General features: G+C 34.9%; 5 protein-coding genes across 5 annotated transcripts; 1 reads left to right on the top strand and 4 right to left on the bottom strand.

The window, feature by feature from the left end:
- The first annotated feature begins 10,375 nt into the window (after positions 1-10,375).
- LOC110687149 ((3S,6E)-nerolidol synthase 1-like) lies at positions 10,376-13,049 on the top strand. Its single transcript, XM_021863767.1, has 5 exons — positions 10,376-10,998; positions 11,281-11,594; positions 11,671-11,975; positions 12,090-12,382; positions 12,617-13,049. Exons 1-5 carry the CDS (start codon positions 10,789-10,791, stop codon positions 12,896-12,898), a joined length of 1,404 nt encoding a protein of 467 aa, XP_021719459.1. The 5' UTR covers positions 10,376-10,788; the 3' UTR covers positions 12,899-13,049.
- A 537-nt stretch (positions 13,050-13,586) lies between these two features.
- LOC110687148 (pentatricopeptide repeat-containing protein At1g55890, mitochondrial-like) lies at positions 13,587-14,786 on the bottom strand. Its single transcript, XM_021863766.1, has one exon. The coding sequence runs from the start codon at positions 14,784-14,786 to the stop codon at positions 13,587-13,589; it is 1,200 nt and encodes a 399-aa protein (XP_021719458.1).
- A 2,891-nt stretch (positions 14,787-17,677) lies between these two features.
- Positions 17,678-20,696, bottom strand: LOC110687147 ((3S,6E)-nerolidol synthase 1-like). Its single transcript, XM_021863765.1, has 4 exons — positions 20,554-20,696; positions 20,218-20,356; positions 19,649-19,897; positions 17,678-19,426 (listed from the first exon to the last, which is right to left on the bottom strand). Exons 1-4 carry the CDS (start codon positions 20,694-20,696, stop codon positions 19,181-19,183), a joined length of 777 nt encoding a protein of 258 aa, XP_021719457.1. The 3' UTR covers positions 17,678-19,180.
- LOC110687146 ((3S,6E)-nerolidol synthase 2, chloroplastic/mitochondrial-like) lies at positions 20,536-22,254 on the bottom strand. Its single transcript, XM_021863763.1, has 3 exons — positions 22,218-22,254; positions 21,256-21,657; positions 20,536-20,772 (listed from the first exon to the last, which is right to left on the bottom strand). Exons 1-3 carry the CDS (start codon positions 22,252-22,254, stop codon positions 20,765-20,767), a joined length of 447 nt encoding a protein of 148 aa, XP_021719455.1. The 3' UTR covers positions 20,536-20,764.
- Positions 22,255-22,258: 4 nt separating this feature from the next.
- On the bottom strand, positions 22,259-23,419 carry LOC110687262 (probable terpene synthase 13). The gene is made up of 2 exons (XM_021863891.1): positions 23,049-23,419; positions 22,259-22,597 (listed from the first exon to the last, which is right to left on the bottom strand). The coding sequence occupies exons 1-2, from the start codon at positions 23,262-23,264 to the stop codon at positions 22,325-22,327; spliced, it is 489 nt and encodes a 162-aa protein (XP_021719583.1). The 5' UTR covers positions 23,265-23,419; the 3' UTR covers positions 22,259-22,324.
- Between the last annotated feature and the right edge of the window lie 3,218 nt (positions 23,420-26,637).

Raw genomic sequence — 26,637 nt, 5'->3', positions numbered from 1 at the left:
CTCCGGCATTGACTCATCATTTCCTCCCCTTTTTATCCCCAAATTTTACCACGACAACCAAAATCAACCGCCATTACCAATCACCAATTCACGCCCCTGCTCCACCGCATACACCAAGCAGCACCCGCAACAAAACCGCAGCCTAGCTATCTCTCTTGTCTCGCCCACAACACGACAACAATAGCTATTGCTGCCACCACTCACCACCATCAATCAACTTCAGCTCACATCACAGCCACAACTCCCACTCATCCGGCCGCAATAATCACACCTCCATTGCAGCAGCCCCATCTCCACCTCTCGCTACCATATGCCACTGTTCACCACCCGCACCACAACTCTCAACACTAACAACCCCAATGGCCACAAAACCACCATTGCCGCCCAACATTAGGCCAAAAATTAGAGCAAAGCAAGAAGTCTAGTGCCGAATTCAGCCCTTATAACCCCCAAAATCCCTAATTGTACTTTTTATCTCCAACCTTTGAGGCAAATTCTTCTTTTCTAGATTCTAATTTAGGTTTATTTTCTCTAACATTACTAGAAATCAGTCGATTTTCAACAGATAGGTTCTGACAGACTTGAAAATCCATCGAAAAATACAAAATTTCTGATGGATTTAATTTTCGTCGAACATCTGTCTGAAATTTTCGAAGGAATTGAAATCCATTGGTAGAAACTTCGGAAATGATGTATTTACCGGCCTTAAATAACATCGAAAATTTCCAACGGAATTTAAACCCCTTTCTGACGAATTTATAGTTAAAAAAAAAACCAAAACCCTAATTTAATTTGTTCGACGCCCCTCCCCCTCTCATTTCCCATTTCTCCTTTCTCTGATCTCATCCCCTCTTCTCTCCCTCTTCTCTTTCTCTCTCCTCTCCTTTTCTTTTCCCTTCTCTTATCTCTTTCTCATGCATGCCCCTTTCCTCTCCTCTCCTCTCATCTCTCTTCCCTTCTATGATCTCACTACTAAAAATGAAGGTTTTTGCGACCGTCGAAATGGTCGGTGATAATAGCAAAAACGGACGTTGAAAATAGTTACGACCGTCAACGGTTGTAACATGACGTTCGTTATACACTTGGTCGCAAAAAAACATTATTACGACTGATTAACGGTCGCAAATTTATTGCGATCGTTTCCTTTATTCTTAACAAACGATTGAAAACGATCGCAAATAATATTAATTGCGACCATTTTTGTGGTGTTCGCAAAATTTCAGATTTGCGGTCGCTAAAAGTTTTAAAAAAATTTAAACGAATGCACCTTACTGTCTGTCGTGCCAGCCCAACCCCACAGCCACTTCTCACCATAAACCACCATCACCAACACCACCGCCCTCTACCTACCACCCTAATAAACTTCTACCCACCACCACCCATACAACCCTTGACCCATAACACCCACAAATTACCAACACACAATGAAACCCATAATAAACAAAATCATGAAAATAAAAATTCAAACAAAAAGCAAGAAAATTCAAACAAAAAATCTTGAAAATTAGAACAAAAAATCAACAAAATTCAAACAAAAAATCAACAAAATTTGAACACAACATCAACAAAATTCAAACAAAAAATCGAAAAAAATTTGTATAAATATAAACATGCATATTCGAACAAAAAACAAAATAAAACCACAAAAATCGAAAATAAAGAAAAACAAACAAAATTTTCAGAAAATTCAACATACCTTTCCCAATAATTATTCCTTTTTGTGTTTATATGGTCACTTTCGACCATGAAACTCCATATTTGGAATTTTTATGGTCGAATTTGACCATGAACACCAAATTCACTTGTTGCTCAAACCCTTAGACCAAAAGATGAAAAGAAAGAGTGAGGAAAATAAGGAGAGAGGAAGCGTGAAGAAGGCAAGCGCCGAGCTCGGCCTTCATAGAACAGAGGGAGAAGGAGAGGCCTAAAAAAGAGAAGAGAAAGGAAAGAGAAGAAGTAAAATTGCTCAAATCTAGAATTTCCTCCATTCCATTTGTTGCAGATCTGAAAGGATTGGAGAGAGAAATTTTGACTTCTTTTGCTTCTCTTGTGTTCACTGGATGAAAATACAATGTAAAATTAGGGTTAGAGAAAGGAAAGATAAAGGAGAGAGAAAAAGAGAAGCGTGAAAAAAGAGAGAAAGGAAAAGAGAGAAAGGGAAAGGAAGAAAGGAAAAGAGAGAAAGGATAGAGGAGCGGTGGATCATGAAAATTAGGGTTTGGGTGAGTTGGGCTCCGTATTGCGACGGCTAAAAGCGGTCGCAAAACTGCGACCGTTTCAAAAATCGGTCACAATTTATACAATTTGCGACCGCTTTTAACAGACGTAATAGGATTATAATTTATTTCAAATTATTTTACACAACTATATTATTAAAAAAATGTTTAAATACCTTTACGACTGTTTAATAGCCCAAAAACGGTCGCAAATCTGCGATCGCTCTAAAAACGGTCGTAATATTGCTACCGCATAAAAATCGATCGCATATTTCATATTTTGCGACCGTTTCCTTGAATGTTATAGAAAAACGGACGCAATTTAACCGAATTTTAGTAGTGTCTCTTTCTCACCCCTCTTTTTCTTGCTCAAGCAAATAATGGTGGTGGTTTAAAACAAATTAATGGTTTTTAAGGTCAAATTCGACCATGATGAAAATTCTAGATCTACAGTTTTCATGGTCGAATTTGGCCTTATTAAACCAAGTTCGAGATGAAATTTGAAGCTAATGATTTTTACGGTATGTTTTCATGTTTTTAATTTTTGTTTTTGAGTTTTTTATTAATTTTTTGGCTGTGGTGGTGGTTTTGGTCGTTTGTGGTCATGGTTTTAGGTGGGTGGGTTTAATTAGATGTGGGTTCGATCAGGGTTAATTAGGGTTTGGGTGTGGGTTCGGTCAAGGTTAGGGTTTGGGTGTAGGAACGGTTAGGGTTAGGGTGGGTTGGGCTTAAGGTTTGGTCAGAGTTAGTTAGGGTTTGGATATGGGTTCGGTCAGGGTTAGGGTGGGTTTGAGTTTGGGTGTGAGTGTAGGTCAAGGTTAGTTAGGGTTTGGGTGTGGGTTCGGTCAGGGTTAGGCTTTGGGTGTAGGTGTGGGTTCGATCAGGGTTAGGGTGAGTTTGGGTAATGGTTTTAGGTGGGTGGATCTGGGTGGCTGGTGGCGTGGCGTATGGGGGTTGGTGGCTGTGAGTTAGTGGGTATGGGGATTGGTGGTGGGTTTTGTGAATGTGTAGCAGTAGGGAGTGAGTGCTTGGTTGTGTGATGAGTGAGGGTTTGAAGGTGCTGGCGTGGGCAGTGGGTATGGTGTGGTGGAGTTTAGGCCTTGAGGTGGTGAAGGATTAGGTGTGTAGGTGAGGTGAAAGGGGGGGCGGCAGAGGATGCAATATGCGTGGGTGGGTGTGGGGTGGTGCGGTGGTTTTTTTTCGGTTGACTTTTCCGACAAAATTGTGTCCATCGTAAATTTTCGTCGGACTTTTTTAGGCCGGAGAAATATGTTCTGACGTCTAAAAAGGTCGTTTTTTCCGACAGATACATTTACGACGACAAGTATTCGATGAAATTCCATCGAAAACACGTGTTCCGACGGAAAACAAGGTGTTTCCGACGGAATAATTCCGTCGAAAATTGCCTGTTTTCTAGCAGTGTAATTAATGTTTTTGCAATGGTTTTTGATTGAAACCCTTTTACAATTGATGATTTTTATCCCAAAAATTAATGATTGAAACCTTTTTTTTTTTTAATGCGTTTACCAAAGCCATTAACCATTTTACTCGAAGAAAATGGCTAATTTTGTCACTTAATGAAAGAGATGAATAGTGCCAATTTTGTACTTGAAAATGAAAGAAAAAAGTCCAAACTTACCAAATCATGTTATTTGATATGCTAAAGTTTTAATGCCTGTTCATCATACTTCTACAATTTTTGTCAAATTAGTGTGGTTGAGGGAGCGATAATGAGGAAAGAGAGGAGTAAATGATGAACAATGGTTTGCAGGAGTTCTTGTGGGAAAATTTGGGGAAAAAAGGGGAATTGAGGCATTAAAGGTCACGTGACACCCACGTGTGAGTACATGAGACACTATAAGAAATAGCTCAAATTCTGACGGACCCGAAAATCCGTCAGAAATTACGGATTTAAACTCCGTCGGAAAATTCCGAAAACTTCAAAAAAAATTCGACGGATTTAAAATCCATCGGAAATTTTTGACGGATTTAAAATCCATCAGAAATTTCCGACGGAATTTAATTCCGTCCGGAAACTATTTAAAAAAAAAACAAAAACCCTAATTAAACTAGTCGCTTCTCTATCACCCTTATTTTCCCCCTCTCTTCTTCTCTTCCCTTTCCCTCTCCTCTTCTCAGTTCTCACTCTACCTCCTATTCTCTTCTAGCTCGAAATCTCCGCCCTTTCTATCTCTCCTCCTCTTCTCTTCTCTTCTCCGCCCTTTCTTTCTCCTCTTTTCCTCTTTCTCTCTTCTTCTCCTCTTTCTCGTGATTCTCCTCGCCACCATCCCGAATCACCATCAACGAATGCCAAATTTGAGGTTTTCATGTCAAACAGCATCAGCTAAAAGTTTTTCATGTCAAATTTTACCATGAAAACTCTAGATCTAGAGTTTTCATGTCGACTTTGACCTTTAAAACCCAAATTCGAGGTTTTTTGTTAGAATTTGAGGTATGTCCTCTTTTTAATTTCTTGCTTTTAATTTGGTCTGAGTTTTTTTTTTTTTTTTTAGTGTTAGATGGAATTGCAATGGTGGTTTTGGGTCGATGTAGGGTTAGGGTTTGGGTGGTGGTGGGTGCACATCTGGGTTAGGGGTTTCAATGGTTTGTGGGTCATTGTGGGTTAGAGTTTGGGTGGTTTGGGGGTCGTTGTGGGTTTGGGTTAGGGTTAGGGTTTGGATGGTTTGTGGGTGTTAGTGGCTGCGGATCTGGGTTTGGAGTTTCGGTGTGGTGGGTTATTTTGTGGGTTGTGGGTGGTTGTGGGTTAGGGCCTTAGGGGTTTCGATGGTGGATTTGGGTTGTGGATGGGGGTTTTGGTGGTGAATTTAGGTGGTGGTGGGGTGAATTTAGAAGGTGGCTTAGGAGGGGAGCTGATGGGTTATGAGTGGTGGTGGGGCTGGTTTTTTTTTTTTTTTTTTTTTTTTATTTATTGACTTTTCCGACGGACTTTTTGGGCCGGAGAAATCTCTTCCGACGCCTCAAATTCCGTTGGAAAACGATTTCTGACCGAAATTCCGTCAGAATATTTTGTTTTCCGACAACCAGTTCCGACGGAATTTCCGTCGGAAACGGGTTTTCTGACGGAAAATGGGGACTTTTTGACGGAATAATTCCGTCAAAAATCAGCTGTTTTTTTGTAGAGACATGGTCAACGCCAGGAAAAAAAGTCAAATATGAGATTCCGATGGGAGATAGTCAATTACAACATTTTATACTTTAAAAGGCCTAATGACAACATTTTTTTATTAGGTTGTTTTTTCGCAAAAATCTGGAGTTTAAAAGGTTGTTTTTCACAAAAAATCCTAATAATAATAATAACACATATTCATATATGTAGTTAGACACACTATGTGGCCAACCATCATGGGGTTACTTCGTTAGTGTTATAGACGTTACTCAGTCAGTGTTACAAAGGTTACTTCGTCAGTGTTATTATAGGGGTTACTTGGTTAGTGTTATAAGGGCTAGTCGATCAGCATTACAAGGGTTACTCGGTCAGTGTTATATGGATTACTTTATTCTTTTACAAGCTATCAAATGGTGTAGTCAGTCGTACACAAAACGCGCTATAATAACAGATATATTCAAAAAAAATTAATAACAGATCGAGCATTTTCTGTGTGACTGGCCACACCAGGCCATGTGGCCGGATGACATACACCAAAACACTAATCAGGTTACCCCTGACTGAACGAGTAACCCCTAAACCTAGTCAATGGCCACACGGTGAGGTCAGGCACATATGAAACTTTGTAATAATAATAATAATAATAATAATAATAATAATAATAATAATAATAATAAATAAACAAATAAAAAAAAATTAACAATAATGACCTACATGTTCCCTCTATTACATTTTTTATAAATAATTTTCTTAAAAAACTAATTTTATTTATTTTTACATCTTCCTTTTCGATGAAGCATAAGAATTGAAGGAAATGGAAGATTTAGAGGAAAATATTGCTTCCATTGTAGTCTGAACTCACACAATATTTTCTCAATATTTTTTATAATAATACATCAAAAAAGCAATATGTGCATATGAAGTGTCCAATTCAATGTTTGGTAGGGGATGTGGATGAATGAATGCCTATTGAATGGTTCTTCTTTTGTAAAATTGACATTTGACAATCCATCTTTTTGTTGCGCAATTTTTAGCCATAAATTATGATATTCCTTGAAATTACATTAGAAATATAGCATAACACTTCTATTACGATGTAGTTTGTAATGTATGAAGTATCCAATTAAATGTTTGGTGGAGATGGGATAATTGTACACAGATTGTGCGGATAACCTTTATATTTAACCATAAAATATAAGATTTTAATTTATACATAGCCCTTAGGGCTACATATAAGTATTAAATTTACACTAAAAAATCGTATAAATTTAGAAAATCATAAAACTATAAACAATAATTACACTGATTTGCTCGTGTTTTTGTCATGAATTCCTAATTCTATACAATTTTTCAGAATGTATTTAATGCTTATATGTATCCCTAAGGGCTACATATAGCATTACCCATTTATTTTTCAATGTGATATAATTACACTCATTTACTTGTTTTCAATAAGGAATGAAATCGATTTTCAAGATAGTTTATTAAGACAAATTGGCGAGATGGGAACAATTGGTTCCCTTACTAAGTTACAAGCTTAGAATTATATATTCACTCATTATCCCTTAGTTTCTGGCAAATTATTCACTCATTATCCCTTAATAATTAGTCCTATGATATCACAAAGTCTTATATGTGGCTGGTCACACACCGTGTGGCCAACCAGTATAAGAGTTATTTCGTTAGTGTAATAGGGGTTACTCGATCAGTATTATAAGGGTAATCAGTATTACAGGGGTTACTCGGTCGGAGTTATAGGGGTTACTTTATTTTTTATGAGTGGCCACACTGTTTGCTAGCCACACACAAGACAGACTACTTTGATATAACATGCTTTGATGGTCATAGAGAAGTCCCTAAATATTCTAATCTTATCCTCTTTACACCTTTGAATCCATTTCGTTCACAAGTAACAACTGCATGATCCCAGTTAATTGCAATAATACCGGTCGTCCCCTTGAACCCTTTATACTCCGTACTTTATAGTGATGAGTAGAGGTGGGCATGGGCCGTGCCGCCCGTGGGCGGCACGGGCCCAGGACGAGATTGGCTTGGCCCGGCAGGAGCCTACCAGCAACATGGCACGGCACGGTGACTGAGGAGTGGGCCGTGGGCTGTGCCGTGAACACAATTTCAAAAATCCGGCACGAACCCACGGCGACACGGTAGTTTGGCCTGCCAGCACGACACGCCAGGCACGGCCATAAAATAACATAAATAATAATAAAGAACTTAATAATAATAATAATAATAATAATAATAATAATAATAATAATAAGAACAATAATAATATAATAATATAAAAAACATAAACATAAATTAATAAAATTATTTAAATAGTATATTAACTTTAAAAGTTGTTCATAAAAAAATTTAAAAAATTATGGGTGGTCTGGTGCCCGACACGACACGACACGTCAGGTACGTGAGCCGTGCCGTGCCGTGGAATGGGGTGTGCTAAATGATGGCCCAGGCACGACACGACACGGCACGGCACGAGCTATCATCAGGCACGGTCTGCGGCAGCCCAGCACGGCTCACTCTTATGACGGAGTTTTGTTTTTTGTCTCAAATATCTTCTACGGGTAAAAGATAACAATAATAAAGAAAGATAGATTGAGAATAACTAAGCAATATTTACATTCATCTATACGTGTGTTTTTGTCATCTACTCATAATTAATTGAAGAACTTGTTAAAATAGGAAATTTATACTTCATGCAGGTGTATATATATAGAGTACATAGTAAGCTATGAAAGCTGACATTGTACTAAATTGAGCATAATCACATGCAAGAAATTAATATACTTGTACTATGTAGTTAGTGAGGTATGACTCAAGTGGCGTTCAAAACGATCGAGGTGGAATAAGATTGTCCCTAAATTGCACTTATTCAGTCCAAAACCAAAGAGAAGTAAGTATATAAGAGGAATTATAATTACATAGAAATGAAAAATTACTGATTATAGTTGTTAAAATCCCAATTTAAATATTAAAATCTTACGATTTTATAATTTATATATAGTTATACGATTCGATTTTTGATTTCACCCGATTTTACATATTTCTCTTAATTAGCGAAAACCTTTCAAGTTTAAATAATGTCTACAAAGTTAATTGTAAATACATATTGTCAATTATTGGTTACTTAGTTGGTAAACAACTATTTTTTGTTAATAATTAGGTTTTTAACTTATATTTTACATATATTCAATGAAATTTGGATATGAAATCCTAATTTATTCAATGATTATGAGAGCCCATTCTGATTCAAAATAGAATGATTACTTTGGTATGGCTTTTCCACCTAGCTCTCATATAAATTTTGATGCATTCCTCTTAAAAAAAAACCGGTAAACATGCATTGTGATTTGGCAATGAGCTTCCATTATTTATTTTCTAACAAAATTAAGTAATGGTATATAGGCAATGTCCACAATAGATGTAGGTCAATGACTCAATGCCATACACATAAACAGATTCACTAAAATTACACTTTAGTTTTACTGATCAAACAAGATCTGCAGAAGGGAAAAAAAAAAAAAAAAAAAACCTCGAGCATTTGGCTTCTTTGATTTGTCCATCATTATCTTCCATAATTCCGACTCATTTTCCATAAATGCCAGCAGCCGCGACCTTGCCCTTCACACTTATGTGAGTTATTCATCAAAACATGGTTGAATTTATGAAGAACAAACCAAGATTTCGAACCCAATTTTTGATAAAATGACCAAAATCAAGAAGAAATTGCACCAAACTAATAGATGATCGAATAGATGAACGATGGTGATCAATTCTGTAAACAAATTACGAATTATGGGGCGTTTATTTTAATTTTATGGTTGAACAATGAAGAACATGGAAGAACAGACTTTTAATTTTGATTTTCTGATTTTAGTTTTTAATTTCAATAATAATCAAATAAATTAATTAGTAAAATAAAAAATGATTTTTGAAAATTATGATTTTTAATGTTCGGAAATTAAAAATGATTTTTTAAAATAAATAAACATTTTTTAAAAATTAATTTAAGCATTTAAAATTAATTAAAAAAAAAAAGCACACTTGAAAATTTCGCCAATCTGAATCTTCCATAGTGCCATGTAGTAAGAGTTATGATTGTCATTTTTCGAAAGACTATGGTAAAATTTTCGGTGTTGAAAACTATACGAATAACAAATGACACAAATTTAAAGAAACTAAAGAAAAACAGTACTAAACAATACGAATACTTTGTATTATTCTATATTTTAAGAGAATACTCAACTGTAGAAGAGATTTGATCATATAGTGCCGGTTAAACTAGGACATTTATTTTAAAACGAAGGGAGTATTCTGTTACTTTTCATAGACATAGCCTAAATTACAATAAAGTGATTGTCAAAACAAAGAAGTTACAATAAAGTCATTATATACTCTCTCATGTGTTTCTTGTTTATATTTCTGTTGTTCGGATTTTTACAATTATTCCCAATTTAAAAGAATCTTCTAACAAATTATTTTCAGTACATAAGAAAAGGTATAGTTAACTAAAGTCTTGTTTGATTAATTTTAATGAGTGTTGTAAGATTATTAATTATTTTAGTAAACATTTCTAATAAATTATTAGAGATAAATAATCAAAATGTGCATTAAAAAATGTGCATAATCAAAACATAAACATCAAAGAGTACATTTTATTAGATAGGCTTACCATCTTACTCTCTTTTACAATTACAACCATCCTGAAAACCCCTAAACGGCTAAACCTAATTTGCATTATTGTTGTTATTGTAAGTGCCAATATTGGATTAGATTATTAGATACGTAAATACATATAGGTCGTTGTTAAGTCCATATTTCAATTAATCTTTAAAGAGTTTGCGTTTAGTTTTATGTTAATGAAAATTGCCTTTCCATTTATGGGAAATTTTCAAGTACATTCGTTAGTAGATTTTTTAGGAGTCTATTAATCAAGTATCTGCTCATCCTATAAGTAGGTCACCCTTGGCCAAGGAATGGAGCAATTTTACTATCACCCTCTAATTCTACTATCATAAAAGAATCATACTAAAACACCATGGCCGCCTCGACTGTCCTTACAGCTGCCATTTTTACCACCAAATCATGCATAAGCAATAAGGCTACGACAAGAGAAACTCGATTGATGGCTAAAACTGCTGCAACCATTTCCGTTGGAGGTAAAAATCATATTGCTGAGAAAAACATTCAGAACGCAGCTCCTTTAAAGCAGAGCTTGGTACTTGTGCATATCCCTTAGTTGAGTTCTAGCTTATACAAGTATAACCTTCCACTATGTTATTTGCATCATTTAACATGTATTCTGTATAAGGTTTACTATTCTTCCATTCGCAGCAGGAATATCAGGCTCAGTACGTGGTGAAAAAGATTAAGAAGATAATAAGAAGCAAATCAAGCAGTTATAGTCAGGTAGAAGAGTTGATCATGATTGATGCCGTCCAGCGACTTGGCCTTGAATATTACTTTCACGACAATATACATGATGTGCTAGAAAGGCATCATGTGCAGTGTAGCACCATGGTTGAAGATGGTTCTAATCTTCATGATGTTGCACTTCGCTTTCGACTGCTGAGACAAGCAGGATACAATGTGTCTGCAGGTAAGCAGATTAATTACATACAGCCAATATACGAAGTATGCATTTCTTAAGTTGATTACCTGTGCTGTAGCAAATCCCCTCTAAGGTTATTTGGCCTCTGATATAGTTATAATTTTGAAATCTCTCTATCATCAATAGAAAGATTATTTTTGTCTCTGTTGTTTTTTGACTCTTGTGAAATACTGTAAGCTTAATTGAATCAATCTCAATTCTCTAAAACAGAAATTTTCAATAGATTCAAAAACAAAGACGGGAAGTTCAGCAAAGAACTTGGCAGGGACATGAAGGGAATGATGAGTCTCTTTGAAGCTTCTCAGCTGAGCACTCCAGGGGAGCATATATTGGATGATGCAGGTGAATTTTGTGAGTGTCTCCTGAAATCCACCTTGATGAATGGAAGTGGACAATCTGATGAGGCAAGAGTAATACGAACAACATTGCACAATCCATATCACAAAAGCCTGTCAGGACTTCTAACACAGAATGAAGTTAACAATTTTGAAATTTTGATGAAAAATCGTCACGATTGCTGTGGTATGATTGACTGGATAAAGGAGGTACAATATCTAGCAAAAATTAATGTCAACGAGGCTCAAACAATTCACAGAGAAGAAATAATTCAGGTTACAAGGTAATATTGAAAAGAAATTTTGCAACATAATCATCCAATTCAGACACTAACTTTCTGCTGTATTCTACATAATCAGATGGTGGAAAGAGCTTTGCTTGGCTGAGAGGCTGAAATTTGCAAGAAACCAACCAGTCAAATGGCATATGTGGTCCTTGGTTATTCTCCCAGGCCCCAATATGACGGAGTTAAGGACAGAACTCACAAAAGCAATATCATTCATTTATATCATTGATGATATCTTTGATGTGTATGGAACACTTGAGGAACTCACTCTCTTCACAGAAGCCGTCAGCACATGGGACCATACAAATACCAAGGGGTTACCAGACTACATGACAATGTGCCTCAAGGCACTCTATGACACTACGGATAACATAAGTGGCAAAGTATACAATAAACATGGATGGAACCCCAGAGATTGTCTTAGAAAAGCGGTATGTCAGCAGAATCTGTTAACGAGTTAGAACTAATTTGTTGACAGCAAGTATGGATAAGAAAATCAATTAATCTATAACTGGATGGTTTATATGTTGTTTCAGTGGGCCGAGTTATGTAATGCTTTCCTACTGGAGGTGAGATGGTTTTCTTTGGGACACTTGCCTACCACTGAGGAGTATTTGGAGAATGGAAAAATTAGTTCAGGAGTCTATGTTGTTTATGCAAACGTCTTCTCTCTCTTAGGTGAAGCTGTAAACCATGGAAGCACAAATCTATTCAACAGCCATCACAACATTGCATCTTCAGTGGCTGAAATTCTTCGACTCTGGGACGATCTAGGGACTTCTAAGGTACGCACTCTGGTTGATGGATTCCTTTTCTGGTTTAGGTGATGAGAATATTTCAAACTGCCTATATAACTAAATAGCAATTTCTACAATTGACACCCTACGTACCATATATCTAGCTCGAATCCTAACTGAACCATAAAACTCAAACGGGAAAAGATAGTGGCAGAAGTCATCATAGTATATGGAATCAAAAGGCTAATTTTCATTACTTCTAATTTTGATCTTATTCTGTAGGACGAGAACCAAGATGGGTATGATGGGTCATTTATAGATTGCTACATGAACCAATATAAAGGCAGCTCAGCTGAAAGTGCACACAAATGTGTTCATTGGATGATTTCAGATGCATGGAAGTGCCTCAATAAGGAATGTCTGTCTCATTCTCCAATTTCAGCAGATTTCAAGGCTGCTTTCCTTAATTTAGCAAGAATGATTCCAATAATGTACAACTATGATGAGAATCAACGTCTTTCAAGCCTAGATAAACACATGAAGTCAGTGCTTCATGTGCAATAGAGCATATATATCCTAATATGACAATGTTGCATAGTGCCACCTCGTTCATTTTCGTGGCCCAGAGCGAAAACTAAATAAGGGCCCCTAAACTATGGAGTCGTATTTCATAAATAATACATCTATCGACGAAAATTTTCATGAATTTTATATTAAAAAGCACATCAAAATAATAAATGCATGATAGTCATTTGAAATTTGACCAACTCTCCTTTCTATTTTCTTATTTTTTTTTCATTTTAATCTTTTCACAACCCGACTTGGCAACTAACCCTTTACCATTATGGTTCATGATTTTAAAAGAAGAACAGAACTTACAAAAGAAAAGTGAAGAAATTTAAGAGACATCATTATAAAATTGGGAGGTGAGAAATTGGAAAGTAAATAAAAAATTGGGATGTGATAATCATTCAAATAAGATACCCAAAAAGTTCTCCAAGGTTGGCAAATAATTCTGGTCTACACGATCAATTCAAATGCTAAACTTCATAGAGAAATGATTATAAAACTACAAAGACTAATAAACTAGAACGTTATGAAGCAATAGAAAATCAAACATTCTAAGCATTATACTACTAGTTCAAGTAAAATATATGGTCACCAAAAGGAAAACTGTAGCACATCAAGCACTGTAAAGAAGATGCAGAATCAGTTTCAGTACTCACAAGATAGCCACGGCAAGGTGCCAACTTCACAGCGAGTTGTTCTGTTCTTGCTTCTCTGTGTTATCTGAAGGTATCACCAAACCATATTGAACAAAGCTATTAGACTTCCCTAGCTCTACAAGTTCCTCGGCTTCTTGAATCTTCGATTCCTTCACCAATCCATTGATAACAAGCTGCAACAGAGCCTCATCAACCACAAACTGCCGCTTGAACATCTTCTTGCACAATTCGAATGCCAATTCATATTCTCCATCATCACAGAACTTCGGAACAAGGTAAGAAAATGTAATGCTATTCGGGGGAACACAACTTTCAAGCAACACATAGTACCACCTTTTAGCTTCTTCTATATCTCCTTCATCACAATATTTCTTTATGAACACATTAAAAGTACCCACATCCGGTTTACACCCTTCACTCTCCAATGATTCAAACAAAGCAACCGCCTTTTCAAGCTCGCCTTCATCAACCAAACCCTGCAACTTCAAATTATAACTTCGAACATCCCGAACCACATCATATTCATCCATTATACCCCAAATCAATTCACCTCCCTCGAAACCCCTCTCCCTATAAAACGCGCCAAGAAGCGTATTAAACGTAACCACACTTGGGCTCACTCCCTTCGCCCTCATCTCATCAATCATCAACAACCCTTCATCAAGCTTCCCCACTTCACAAAGAGCATGAATCAAAGTATTATACGAAACAACATCACAACTAATCCCCAAATCAGCCGGAACCTCTTGAAAAAGAGTGAAAACCTCATCAAATCTCTTAGATTCCACCGCAGCCTTCAAAAGGGCATTAAAAGATTTAACAGTTCTAGGACAACCTAGTTCAGGCAATTCGTCGAACAGCTTAAGTGCATGATCAAACATCCCAGCTTTGGCATACAGCGAAACGAGACGAAGCGCATAGCCTTCGCGGGAAATATCCTGAAAATGTTTATGTGTGTCAAGTATATCTTCGATCAGATTATATCGCTTGGCATTGGCGAGACGAGCAATCGTAAAGTCGTAAATGTTGTGGCGACTACGAAACTTTGAGGATAAAGTTGCATTATGGTTAATCTTTTTCGCAAGCTCGTCGAGGTCGAGTTCCTCGGCGAGAGCCTTGATTGAAATGGGTAGTGCGGAACCTAACTTAGGAGTATTTTGAGGTGAGAGTTTAGCAGTTTTCTGGGTTTTGAGTATCTTGCGAAGGCGAGATGCGGAGTTTGACATTTTTTGGGAGATTTGATTTGCTTTTTTGGCGCTAATGTGTGAAAGAAAAGATAAAATGTGGGGATTGAAATGGGTTATTTATACTTGACCAATTAATTGTTGGGCTGGGCCTATGTAGTCTAACTACTTTTTTACTTCACTTGTTTTGTGGAAATACTTTTTTTTTTTTTTTTCAAAGGTTTAAACTAATTTATACTCCGTAGTCCCTATGTGTTTATTTTTTTATTTATTTTTTTAATAAGTTATTAAGTATTACATCTTCAACGGCACATAATTTTAAACAGTTTAATTAACTTAAATAAATTAAGAGGTAAATGGGGTAGTTTGAATATTAAAAATTGTAAAAGAAATATAAGGGATTAATACTTAATAGTTTAATGAAAAGTAGTGAGCGTGAGAGGAAAGAAATTGCAAAAAAAAAAAAAAAAAAAAATTATTAGTGGGTTTGAGTGGGAAACTGGAACCATGAGAGCTAGCACTGTCAAAACGGTTTAACAGTTCGGTTTCGGTTCGGTTTGAAATCGGGTCGGTTTGGAATCGGTTCAAATGTCTTACGGGTCGGTTTCAGTTTATTCTTGAACGGTTTAAATTCGGTTCAGGTTGTAAACGGTCCGGGTAGTAAACGGTCCGGTGCAGACGGGTTGCGGTTTGTTAATGGTTCGGTGTAAACGGTTTTTATCCCGGTTTAAATTTGGTTCGAGTTGTAAACAGCCCGGGTAGTAAACGGTTCGGTGCAGACGGGTTGTGGTTTGTTAACGGTTCGGTGTAAACGGTTTTTATCCCGGCTTAAATACGGTTCGGGTTGTAAACAATCCGGGTAGTAAACGGTTCGGTGCAGACGGGTTGCGGTTTGTTAACGGTTCGGTGTAAACGGTTTTATCTCGGTTTCAATTCGGTTCGGGTTGTAAACGGTCCAGGTTGTAAACAGTCCGGGTAGTAAACGGTTCGGTGTAGACGGGTTGCGGTTTGTTAACGGTTCAGTGTAAACGGTTTTTATCCCGGTTCAAACAGTTTCGGGTTAGAAACGGTTCGGTTCTTTTTTAGTTCAGTTTAATTTTAGTTCGGTTTATAACTGGTTCGGTTTGTTAATGGGTTCGATTCTTCTACGATTTAACATTATTTGGATCGGTTTTATTTCAGGTTTACTAAATTACGGTTCGGGTCTGTTTCTGATTTCAAAAAATCGGTTTTTTATCGAGTCATTTGGATTCAGCCAATCAAACAATTTTGGTTTGAAATTTTATACTACTTTCTAACTTTTTGCTAGTTAATAAGTTTTATATCAAGCCGAGACTTCATCACTTCATATTGAGGCATCATATTATATGCAAATTCTCATTAATTTTATAAATACATATCATGTTATGTTTCAAGTTTAGCCATACTGATCTTACTAGTTTATTACGAAGTAGATTATAAAAGTTTAGTGCATTAATGTATTATTGTTTTACTATTAGATTATTATCTGCTTCTTATTTGATCATTTAGTTAATAGAGTCATAATCATGATTTGATTAGTTGGGTATTCGATACTTAATTAGTCAAGAAGACTGATAATTAAGACTCGTTTATCATTATATATTTGCATAAAGTTATATATGAAGATATTATAGAGTAGTTTGATTTGTATAATGAAAGAAAACATTAATGAAAAAGAAGGTAATATTGGTTCTTTCAATCGATTATACAGATACATAACATATAACCATCTCATATTCTCATACTTAAATATTATTAGTATAAAGGGATGAGAATCATAAGATTATTATATTTTTGTATATCCTTTACTGGTTTACCTCTAAGGCTTAAGTCACTAATTAGTAATTAGTAATTACTTAGTTAGACTAACAAGTTAATAAGAAAGAGTAACTTTTAACTTGAGTCTAATAGATCAAATACTGAAATGGTATTAGTATATTACCGAGTAGGATAGTCTAGTACACTGCTAATCTGTTATGCAGCTATGCTAAATTGACAATTGTTCATATAGTCATATTAGTCAATCACTCATGTAGTCATAACTCATATCTAATTAAGTAATTTGTATTTATGTACTAATCTACTAGTTAATTATATCACTTATAAGTTTACACAATTACAAGTGTATTGCTTATAGGTACAGCTAAACTGATATAAATATAACCATATAACAAATCCGTAGTACTTCTAACTCTCTAAGATATGACATCATTATATTATTAAACGGTCTTTGATTTTTTATTAATCGCAACGCTAGACATTTACACGCTAACCGATTCACATTTTATAATTTAAAAAACTTAATATTTTAACGTGTGTGTTAAAAAAAATTATAAAGCTGATATTATGAAGGTGTATATCGTTTTATCAGGATCCGAGAAATGTAATTAGTTTTTTTTTAAGCCATGTAATTAATTAATTGTATAAAAGTTTGTTTAATGTTATTAAAATAAAATTCATCTTGACCCGCAACCGACCCGCCCCGCTAATGACCCGCATCGACCCGCCCAATAACCACTCCTAGTAGTAAGTGGTTTGTTAACGGTTCGATTTATAAGCGGTTCGGTTTATAAACGGTTCGATTTATAAGCGGTTCGGTTTATAAACGGTTCGGTTTATAAACGGTTCGGTGTTAACGGTTTTTATGCCAGTTCAAACGGTTTCGGGTTAGAAACGGTTCGGTTTGATTTCCTTTCAGTTTAGATTTGGTTTGGTTCTTAAACGGTTTAAAGTTACTCGGATCGGTTCGGTTTCGGGTTTACTAAAATGCGGTTCGGGTCGGTTTTCGTTTCAAAAAAGCGATTTTTAATTGGTTCGGATCTCATTCAGATCGGTTTGAATTGTTTCGATTTCCCCGGTTTGGTTCGGTTTTTGACAGTACTAATGAGAGCAGATAGATATAATATTAACATATAAGTTTTTCGCAAATAAAAAAATAATAACACTTGAAAAAACACGGCTGCATTTGGTAAGTGTACGTAACACTTAAAAAAACAGAGAAGGAGAGTAATAACTTTAACATTTTTTTTTCCATTTTTCAATCACAAGCTTTGAAACTTAAGAAATTCAAAATCTAAGCACACTTATCATACTGACCGAGTAACCCCTGGAAGACTGTAACACTAACAAATCAACCCTCAACCACATATAAAAGTTGATGTTTCAAAAATTAATTAGGAAAAATTGATTCTAATAATCCCAAGTTTAGCCGATTTGCTGTTAATAATCCCACATTTTGATTATTATTTGATATTCCCACCTTTATAAGGGATCAACTTCTATTGGTGCTTAACCTCTTGGTAACCAGTTTTGATAAGTTAAGATGTCATGTGTCGTTTTGTAATTGATTGAATAAAAAAAAAATTAATTAAAAACTAAAAAAAAAACAAAAAACCATCAGCCACCCCTCCTCCCACCGTGAAACCCTAACCCTTAACCTAGCCCCACCGTAAACCGGTCGGCCGCCACCCTAAACCCCCAAAAAGGCCGGCCAGAAGCAAAGACCACCTCGTCGATCAAATCCACCGTTGAAATCACCCCCTGACCTAAATCCCACCCTCGAAACCACCATAAACCACCAAAACTCCACCGAAATCCGCCATTAACCCTCGAAACTCCGTCGAAAAAACCGCCATAAACCCACGAAACTCCATCGAAAACCCCCTCTAACCGCTCTTGAAGGTTTTTTTTTTTTAACTTTTTTTAATTGAAAATCGGGGTGGTTTTAGGGGGAGCTGGCCGGTTTTTGCTGGGTGGGGATGAAAATGGATATTTCGGCGATAGGTATGGGGGTTCCAGCGATGGGGATGGGGAGGACGGGCTGCCGGAGGTTGGAGGTTAGGGTGGTCGTTGGGGGAAAAAAAATTAGGTTTTCTTTGTAATTTTTTGACCAAATTTTTTTTTTTAGTTTTTTTCTTTAATTTTTTTTGACCAATTATTTAGTGCCACATGTCAATTAAATTATATAAAAAAAATTTACCAAATGTACAGGTTATCGGTCATAAGGGACCCATAGAAGAAGATCCCTATAAAAGCGGAATTATTAAATAATAATCTAAAGGTGGGATTATTAACAGTAAACTAGCTAAAGGTGGAATTATTAAAATCAATATTTTCAATTAATTATTATAATTTTCGATTTTTTTTTTTTTGACTTTACACTGACGTAAGTCAAATAATTTTATTCCATGACGTATATAAGTCAAATTGTTTTTTACTTTACTTAACGTGTACTAGGATCAATCCATTTGCTATCTCTAGGAAGTCTTATTAATTACTTCGTATTATTTTCTCGGCCTTAATTTACTTTTCCCATCTATTATTTTTTCGAGAACTTTTTGAATCAAGTGGGCATCAGGGCACGCATGTAGGGTAATTTTTATCATGCGACACTAATTTTTGGGTTCCACAATGAATTAATGAAGATGATGACTCTCATCCTGGCTATACATAATGGTAACCATCCTTGCTAAATTAAGGCAGGCTGCCTTGAAGTCATTTGAGAACGGAGATGTAGACGACATGTACTCCTTATTGAGACACTTCCATGCATCTGAAATCTTTCGACTAACATGCTGCCTCGCGATATCATATGAGCTTATTTTATGTTCTTTCATGTACCAATCTACATAGGAACTGTCTTCTCCATTTGGAGTCCTATCCTGCAAAAATCATATTTCAATTAAATTTGCATTTGATCTCAAATAAATGGGGACATAATTTTGAATGTAAGAGAATGTATGTAATCAAATTAAGTTGTTACGTAGTAATAATTGGAAGTATGCTATGATATACGTCAATTAAAAGACAAACAAGGGACAAAAAAACAACGTAAGAATTTTATCGTGTTAAAAAAGGGCAAAGCAAGAAGCTAGTGTGCATACCGTATGATCCCATGCATCATTCCATAGGCGAAGAATGGTAGACGTGGAAGATATAATTGAAGGAAGGCTATTCAACTCCTCAAAACTCTTCTTGTTGATTTCTTTGCCCAGAAGAAAAAATGCGTGTGCCAAAACTACATGAGCTCCACAAGTAACTATCCCGTTGTTTAGATACTCTTCAGGGTTAGGTGAGTACTTGTCAACTCTCCATTTCAAGTCAATAAAGCGCGCGTTGCATTGCTCTGCCCACTGCATCATCAATAATATCGACTTAATAGTGTAGTTTGAACTAATAAATTGGCAATTAAATATGTATGACAATTGTCCTATTAATCTGTTCAAAAATATGCATGTGTAATTAAAGCCTAGGTACAAAATAAATAGTATGGGGCACTTTGTCATGTTGATAATTTAATGAACTAATAAGGTGACAATACGCTATGGGGATTATTGCTCAACTGTACCATCCATTGATAATGTTAGCCAAGCTAATATAGCCGATAGAAGAGTGATATATAAGATGAATGAATATATGAATGATAGAGAGTTATATATGTATGTAGTTGTACCAATTTTTGTAAGCATCGTTTTGGGTTCCATCCATGCTTTGTTTCAATTTTGGAGCTAAATTCATTCGTGGCCTCCTTGAGAGCCTTGAAGCATACTTTCATGCAATTGGGTAATTGTGTAACATCAGCGGATTCCCATCTGTATGCAATGCTAACCCATCATAAATAGTATGATCTCAACAACGACAACAATAATAATAATGCCTTAAATGTTGAATTATATCAAATAATAAGTTCATCATGATGCAAAATTGGATCACCTTGCTTAAGGTAAAGTTTGAAACTGAATTAGAATATTCAAGTCGGGTTAATTTTACATTCATGCATATAGAGTACCTGTTAATGGCGTCTGTGAATAGACAGAGCTCATCGTACGTTCCATAAGCATCAAATATGTCATCAATCATGTAGCTAAATGATACTGCTTTTGCAAGCTCTAATCTCTCTTCGAACATATCTAGCACAGGAAGAATTCCCATTGACCACATACACCACTTAAATGGCTCAATTCTTGCAAAGTGCAATTCCTCGTCCAAATTAAGCTCGTTTACCCATCTAGCAAAATCCACAATTTGTTCTGTAATTAGATAAACATGGTAATCACTAAAAAAGTAATCTACTTTCTTGAATTGGGGCAATTAATAAAAATCTTGCTCGTAATTTATTACTCCACTACACATACCCTCTTCTCTTATCTATCTAAAGTTTTTCTTGTTTAGACATTGATCGTCTCCCAAAAAAAAAAAAAAAAAAAAAAAAAAGGATAAAGTTGCACAAAAATATCATATGATATACTCCCAAATCCCAATATAATCTCCAAAGTCTAAATTAAATTATCGCTTCAACTATTGCACAAAATTTGATTTAAATTTTTTTACCAAATATGATTTTATCTTTATATTTTAAATTTTAAAAATTTGGACATGCACTTGTATTTGTATGATACGTACCTTATAAATATTAGACATACATGTAATGTACATTATGATATGTATCATACTGTATGGTTTAAGAAAAATGATATATATCATCATATACCTCGAAATTTGAGTATTTCCAATTGTTGTGAGATTTGTGCCAAGTTGATGTCGATTCTTGCTAGATCATGTACCTTGATTATCCAATCGTTGATATGATTGGAATCGTGGAGAAACATTATGGACGATTTGAAATAAGGAAGAAACTTTTTGGCCATTACTCTTGGCAAGCTTTTATGATATGGATAACGAAGTGTGTTTCCTATTACCATACCCTCGTATTGTTCAACATTCTTCAACGAGGCCTTCAATAGTTTGCGACTAAATTTATTTGCGTCATCAAGGATGTAGTCACTTATTGTGCTAAATTGAGATGCTTCAAATAGACTCATCAACCCTTTTATGTCTTTTGCAAGTTCTTGATTGAAATTCCCATTTTCGTCCTTGAACTTTGCCAAACCATCTGCATTGGGGATTAAAAAAATGGATAAGACAAGCTAGCGATACAATTTGGTTACGTAGTATATATGTTTGATTTGTACGCAACATATATAAAGAACAAAATATAGGAATAAATATAAGAAATAAAAGTAAAGAAATTAACGTATGTACATGGGCCAAAATTTCATGCCCATGGCCTACTCAAAATCGGGTTGGGCCTGGCCTATGTTGATCAGATCTAATGCATAGGTGCCGCTACATGCCCACCTAATTTAAGGCATAAGGCAAAAACATGGGTGTTAACGCACAATTAAGGTAGGCAGTCATGATTATGAGGGGTGCAAAGTAAGGGCTAGTACTCAGAACATGAATTGAACTCAATGGTTTTGGCCCTTACGCAGCTTTGCTCGCTGTACTAAGTTGACCTATGCGACATGGAAGGATCTTCATTAAGGTTTATAAGGACCTGGCACCCGTAAATTTTTACAAAATTAGTAGACATAGAGATGTAAATCTAGCATACAAAAGGTTGTCACAGTAGTTTAGTCAATACACTTTTAACTAAAGGTTGAAAGTTTAAACCTTGATCCTCTGTACTTTTTGGTCTAAAATCTGTCATTACATATGACTATATGAGGTTTCAACTCGTTATAACCTTCTTTCACCTTATCTTAAATAAAAATTAAAAATTAAATACCTGAAGATACATAGTATCCTTGTTGTCTCAACAGGCGAAAGCGAAGAGCTAGATCATGAAGATTATCAGTACCTTCTCCGATTGTACTATAATATAAATCATAATGCTTTTCTAAAGCAGCACCGATTTCATCTCGAAAATAATGTTCAAGACCTATTCGTTGTATAGCATCAATTATAACCAATTCTTCTATATCACCGTATCTTTTGCTTGCCATTATTTTCATCTTAATCTTTTTCACCAACTCTTCAAGCTGATTTTCATCCTGAAAAAAAAGAAAAGAATTGAATATTTGACTACATCCATTATAAACACTAGGCTAAAATAAATCTATTTTATGTAGAATGTATTCCCCTAATTGATAAGAAAAAACAAAAATGTTGCAAATGTATTACTCCACAGTACATTACATAGCTAGAAATTGAAGAAAAAAATCGTCCATTTGTTCTTTTTTATTTGAAATATTCAGTTTGAGAAAAGAGAAACTTTAATGAGAGTAGGTTTTTTTCAATAGAAAAAACATATTCATGTAAGATTTTCGATATTCAATTTTTTTTTTTCTTTTTTTTAAAATGTAGCATACCAATTATGTCTTGATGAAGTATAAAATGTGCAATATGTGTGTATAAAATTGTGTAAAAACACAAATGAAACAAACAAACAAAGGAAGTACTAAACATGCGTTAAATATGTACTGTATTAAGTGAAAACTCAACTGTAAAAGAGATTTGATCATTGACGAAGCTGTCCTTTGAAATGGCATGCACAAAACATTGAAAATCTTTGAACCCCTTATTTTTTATATTACTAATATTTCTCTTTGAATTATTGGTAGAGATGACAACAGAAGTATCCATGGCAATTCGAGTTTCCTTATTCGTGAGGAACGACACAGGTAACACGTTGAGCGGAAGGGCACCATAACCAACCATAGTGTGGAGTTTTGGTTCTTTGTACTTCCTACTAATATTGGTACGGTATTTAAAGCTAATTGATAAGGTTGGCCTAGTTCCTCTTTTGTGGTTAGAAAGCTACTTGATCGTACTTATAATTAGCAAAATAAAGACTTTCATGTGGAAAATGCTTAACTGACGAATCTTAACTGGCGTACAACTATATACCCCACCCGCGATTAGATATATAATAGTGAATCAATTAAAATGAGTTTTATGTCATATTCTATATATAAAATATTATGTTAATTTTATTAAAATAAGTATTAAAATCATCAATGAATAGTAGAGGATGAGTAAAAATTAAATAATTTAATTTTGGCAAAAAAAAAAAAAAAAAAATTAGTTTAGCAGTAATTTGTATTAAACCCAAAAAAAAATTGAAGTGATGAAGTGAGCATTAATCAGTATGATAAATTTACTACTTTATGGTACTAATTAAAATTTTACATTTGAATTACTAGTAGAGATGATAGAAGAAGTACCCATGGCTAATTTGTTGTAAAGCTAGGCAAATAACTCAAGTATTTTGTAGAGAGAATTGAAGTGTTCTACATAATTTTTGTGATATTTCTCATCAATGCAACTAGCAATTAAATACAATTACAATACAAACTACTTCTAACTACTAAATAGTCCAAATTATTAGGAAAATAATATATGCCATTAAGGCACTTAACAACTAACCACTTCAGTCTATTTATTTTGAGCAAAATTTTTTGTTTTACACCCGATTTACAATAATTTAGTGTATATCAAATAGTCCCTGGATCATTTTTAGGCGTTTTAGCTAATTTTGAGTAATCTTTAAATTGTTTGGGCTAACATCAAGGTTGTTAGGATCGCGATCCTACTTTGAATCGATGAAGGGGGGAGGGGGGTGGGGATCGAATCAATAGAATCGGATCGTAGGATCGTAAAATCCTACTTAATAACGAATAATATTATATATTATGCTATAAATTGACTTACAAACATTTCTTCTAAGGGGTTTCAATGCTAAAAGACATTGGTTTGCTTAAGAAAGGTCGATCTTCATTTAGCTCTGTCTGTATGTTAGTTAGAAGATTAATAACACAAGTTTAAATTAATAAATTATGTGCAAATTTGTCAAGAATGAGACCTTAACTATGACAATTGCAAGTTGTCAATTGATAAAATCATATTAATGTCTCGGATTCGCTAATTTATTAGCGATAATTATTGAATACATTAAATTTAGGTGCATATAACCTAATGAGTAATAAACAAATGTGTCAAAATAAATCAAAGTCTCATATTATAGTAAATTGTTGGATCAGATCGTAGGATCATAATAAAATCGTAGGATCGTGTTGAGATCCTACCACTCATAATTAATGTCGGAGTAGGATCGTAAGATCCTACAAACTTTAAGATCCTACCAAAGATCCAGATTGATCACGCAATTTTGGATCGTAAAATCGTAGGATTGTAATATTCAGATCGGAATTTTAACGACTATGGTTAACATAAAATTAAACCTGGCCTGGTGTGATTTTAGTATAAATTATGGGATAAGTTTTACAATAATATATATAGTGCTTTCACACATTAAATTGGATAGGACTATTTTAGTATCCAAACAGCTATATATATAATATGCTCCCTCAGCTCTACATGTTTCTATATGTTAGTTTGTCCCATTTGATATCTACACATATTCTAATTGAAATTTGATTTTAATTTAAATACAATTCTTGATCTGCATGTGCACTTGAGTGCACCATGCGTATAGTACACCCGGTCAAAAAAAAATTGCAAAAAGAACATTGTTATAAATTGTAAAGAACATGATATATATATATAGAAAAGAACATGTCATTGTTTATAAATAAAGAACGTGCATAATACTGGGTTCTCATAATAATTTTCTCTCTAAAAATAATTCAAGATTTCATTTTCAAATATCAAAATTTACAATTTCATTTACAAAATTTCAGTTTTCAAAATATTTTATTTCTACCATATTTTTTCACCAATTTTTTTTTTATATTTTATACTTAAATATTCATCTTAATAATGGTCTTGTATATTTCTTGTGATGTTCTTTATATGATTTAATAATGTTATTTACCTAAAAACATGATATACTTTATATTTGTTTGTAATGTACAAAAAATTACTTACAATGTGTTCTTTCCATATGTTCTTTAGATCTCAAAATAATCAGTCACCAATAGAGGAGGTCCTAAAAGAATAACATCATCATCAACTTTCATGATTGATAGAGTAAAAAACATATTCCTGGGCTTCAACCATCAGCTTAAGCTTTTGGTTGACTTGGTCCATGCACTAACATGGTATCAAGAGCCAGCGTGACACAAAGGTCACGGGTTCGAATCTCATCCACCCCTCTTTTCAAAGTGGAATATTAAGGGTCGTGGTCATAGGGAGGAGAAAGACGGTGGTGGGATGGAAGGTGGTCGTGAAGGAGGAGAGAGAATGGTGGTGGAAGGGACGATGGTCGTGACTCGTGAGGGAGGAGGGATAAAGAGGTTGAAAGAGATGAAGAGGGTGAAGGTGAAAGAGATGAAGATGGTGACAGAGATGAAGAGAGGTTGAAGAAAGAGATGAATGGGTGGTGGGTAGACTAGGAGATGAGTAAATGGGGTGGGTAGAAATTGGGACTTGTTATTCATCGCCCACGTTTTTATACTTAAAGCCCACATTTTCTAAAAATTTTGACATTCTTGCCTTTGTTTAAATTTTTACCGAAAACGAAATTTTCACTCACCAAAAACGTGGAGCAGCACTGGATCGTCGAGGGACACCGAATAACCCTCATCGTCGGCTAGATGCACCAGAGAGCCGCCGTCGACGCCGGAAAACGAGGTACGAAGCCGTTTAAAATCACGAAGTGGCGGCTGGCGTCCTGCCAGGAAGCCACTGCCGTGGGTGGGGCGCCTGGCCAGGACGCCGCCACCATGGCGGTGGTGCCTGGCAGGGAAGCCAGTACCATGGCAATGGCGCCTGGCCAGGACGCCGCCACTGCCACGTTTAAATTTTTTTTTTTTTTTTAATTTTTTTTTTATTTATTTAAACTTTGTTTATGTTTTTGATTTTTGCGTTTTACAATTTTTTTTCTTTTTTTTTTGTTTTTTTTTTTAATTTAATGTAAACTTTTGTTTATGTTTTTTATTTTTGTGTTTTTTTTTTTTGTTTTTTTTGGTTTTTTTTTTATAATTTAATTTAAAGTTTTGTTTATGTTTTTGATTTTTGTGTTTTTTTTTTGTTTTTTTTTTGTGAATACTTTTTGTTTATGTTTTTTATTTCTTTGTTTGTTGTTTATATTTTATTATTGTTTTTGGTTATATTTTTTGCACTTTACATA

This window comes from Chenopodium quinoa, unplaced genomic scaffold (assembly GCF_001683475.1).
Source record: "Chenopodium quinoa cultivar QQ74 unplaced genomic scaffold, ASM168347v1, whole genome shotgun sequence".
Lineage (NCBI taxonomy): Eukaryota > Viridiplantae > Streptophyta > Magnoliopsida > Caryophyllales > Amaranthaceae > Chenopodium > Chenopodium quinoa.
Note: the sequence above shows the minus strand (reverse complement) of the source record. Positions and strands in the feature narration are given on the sequence as shown.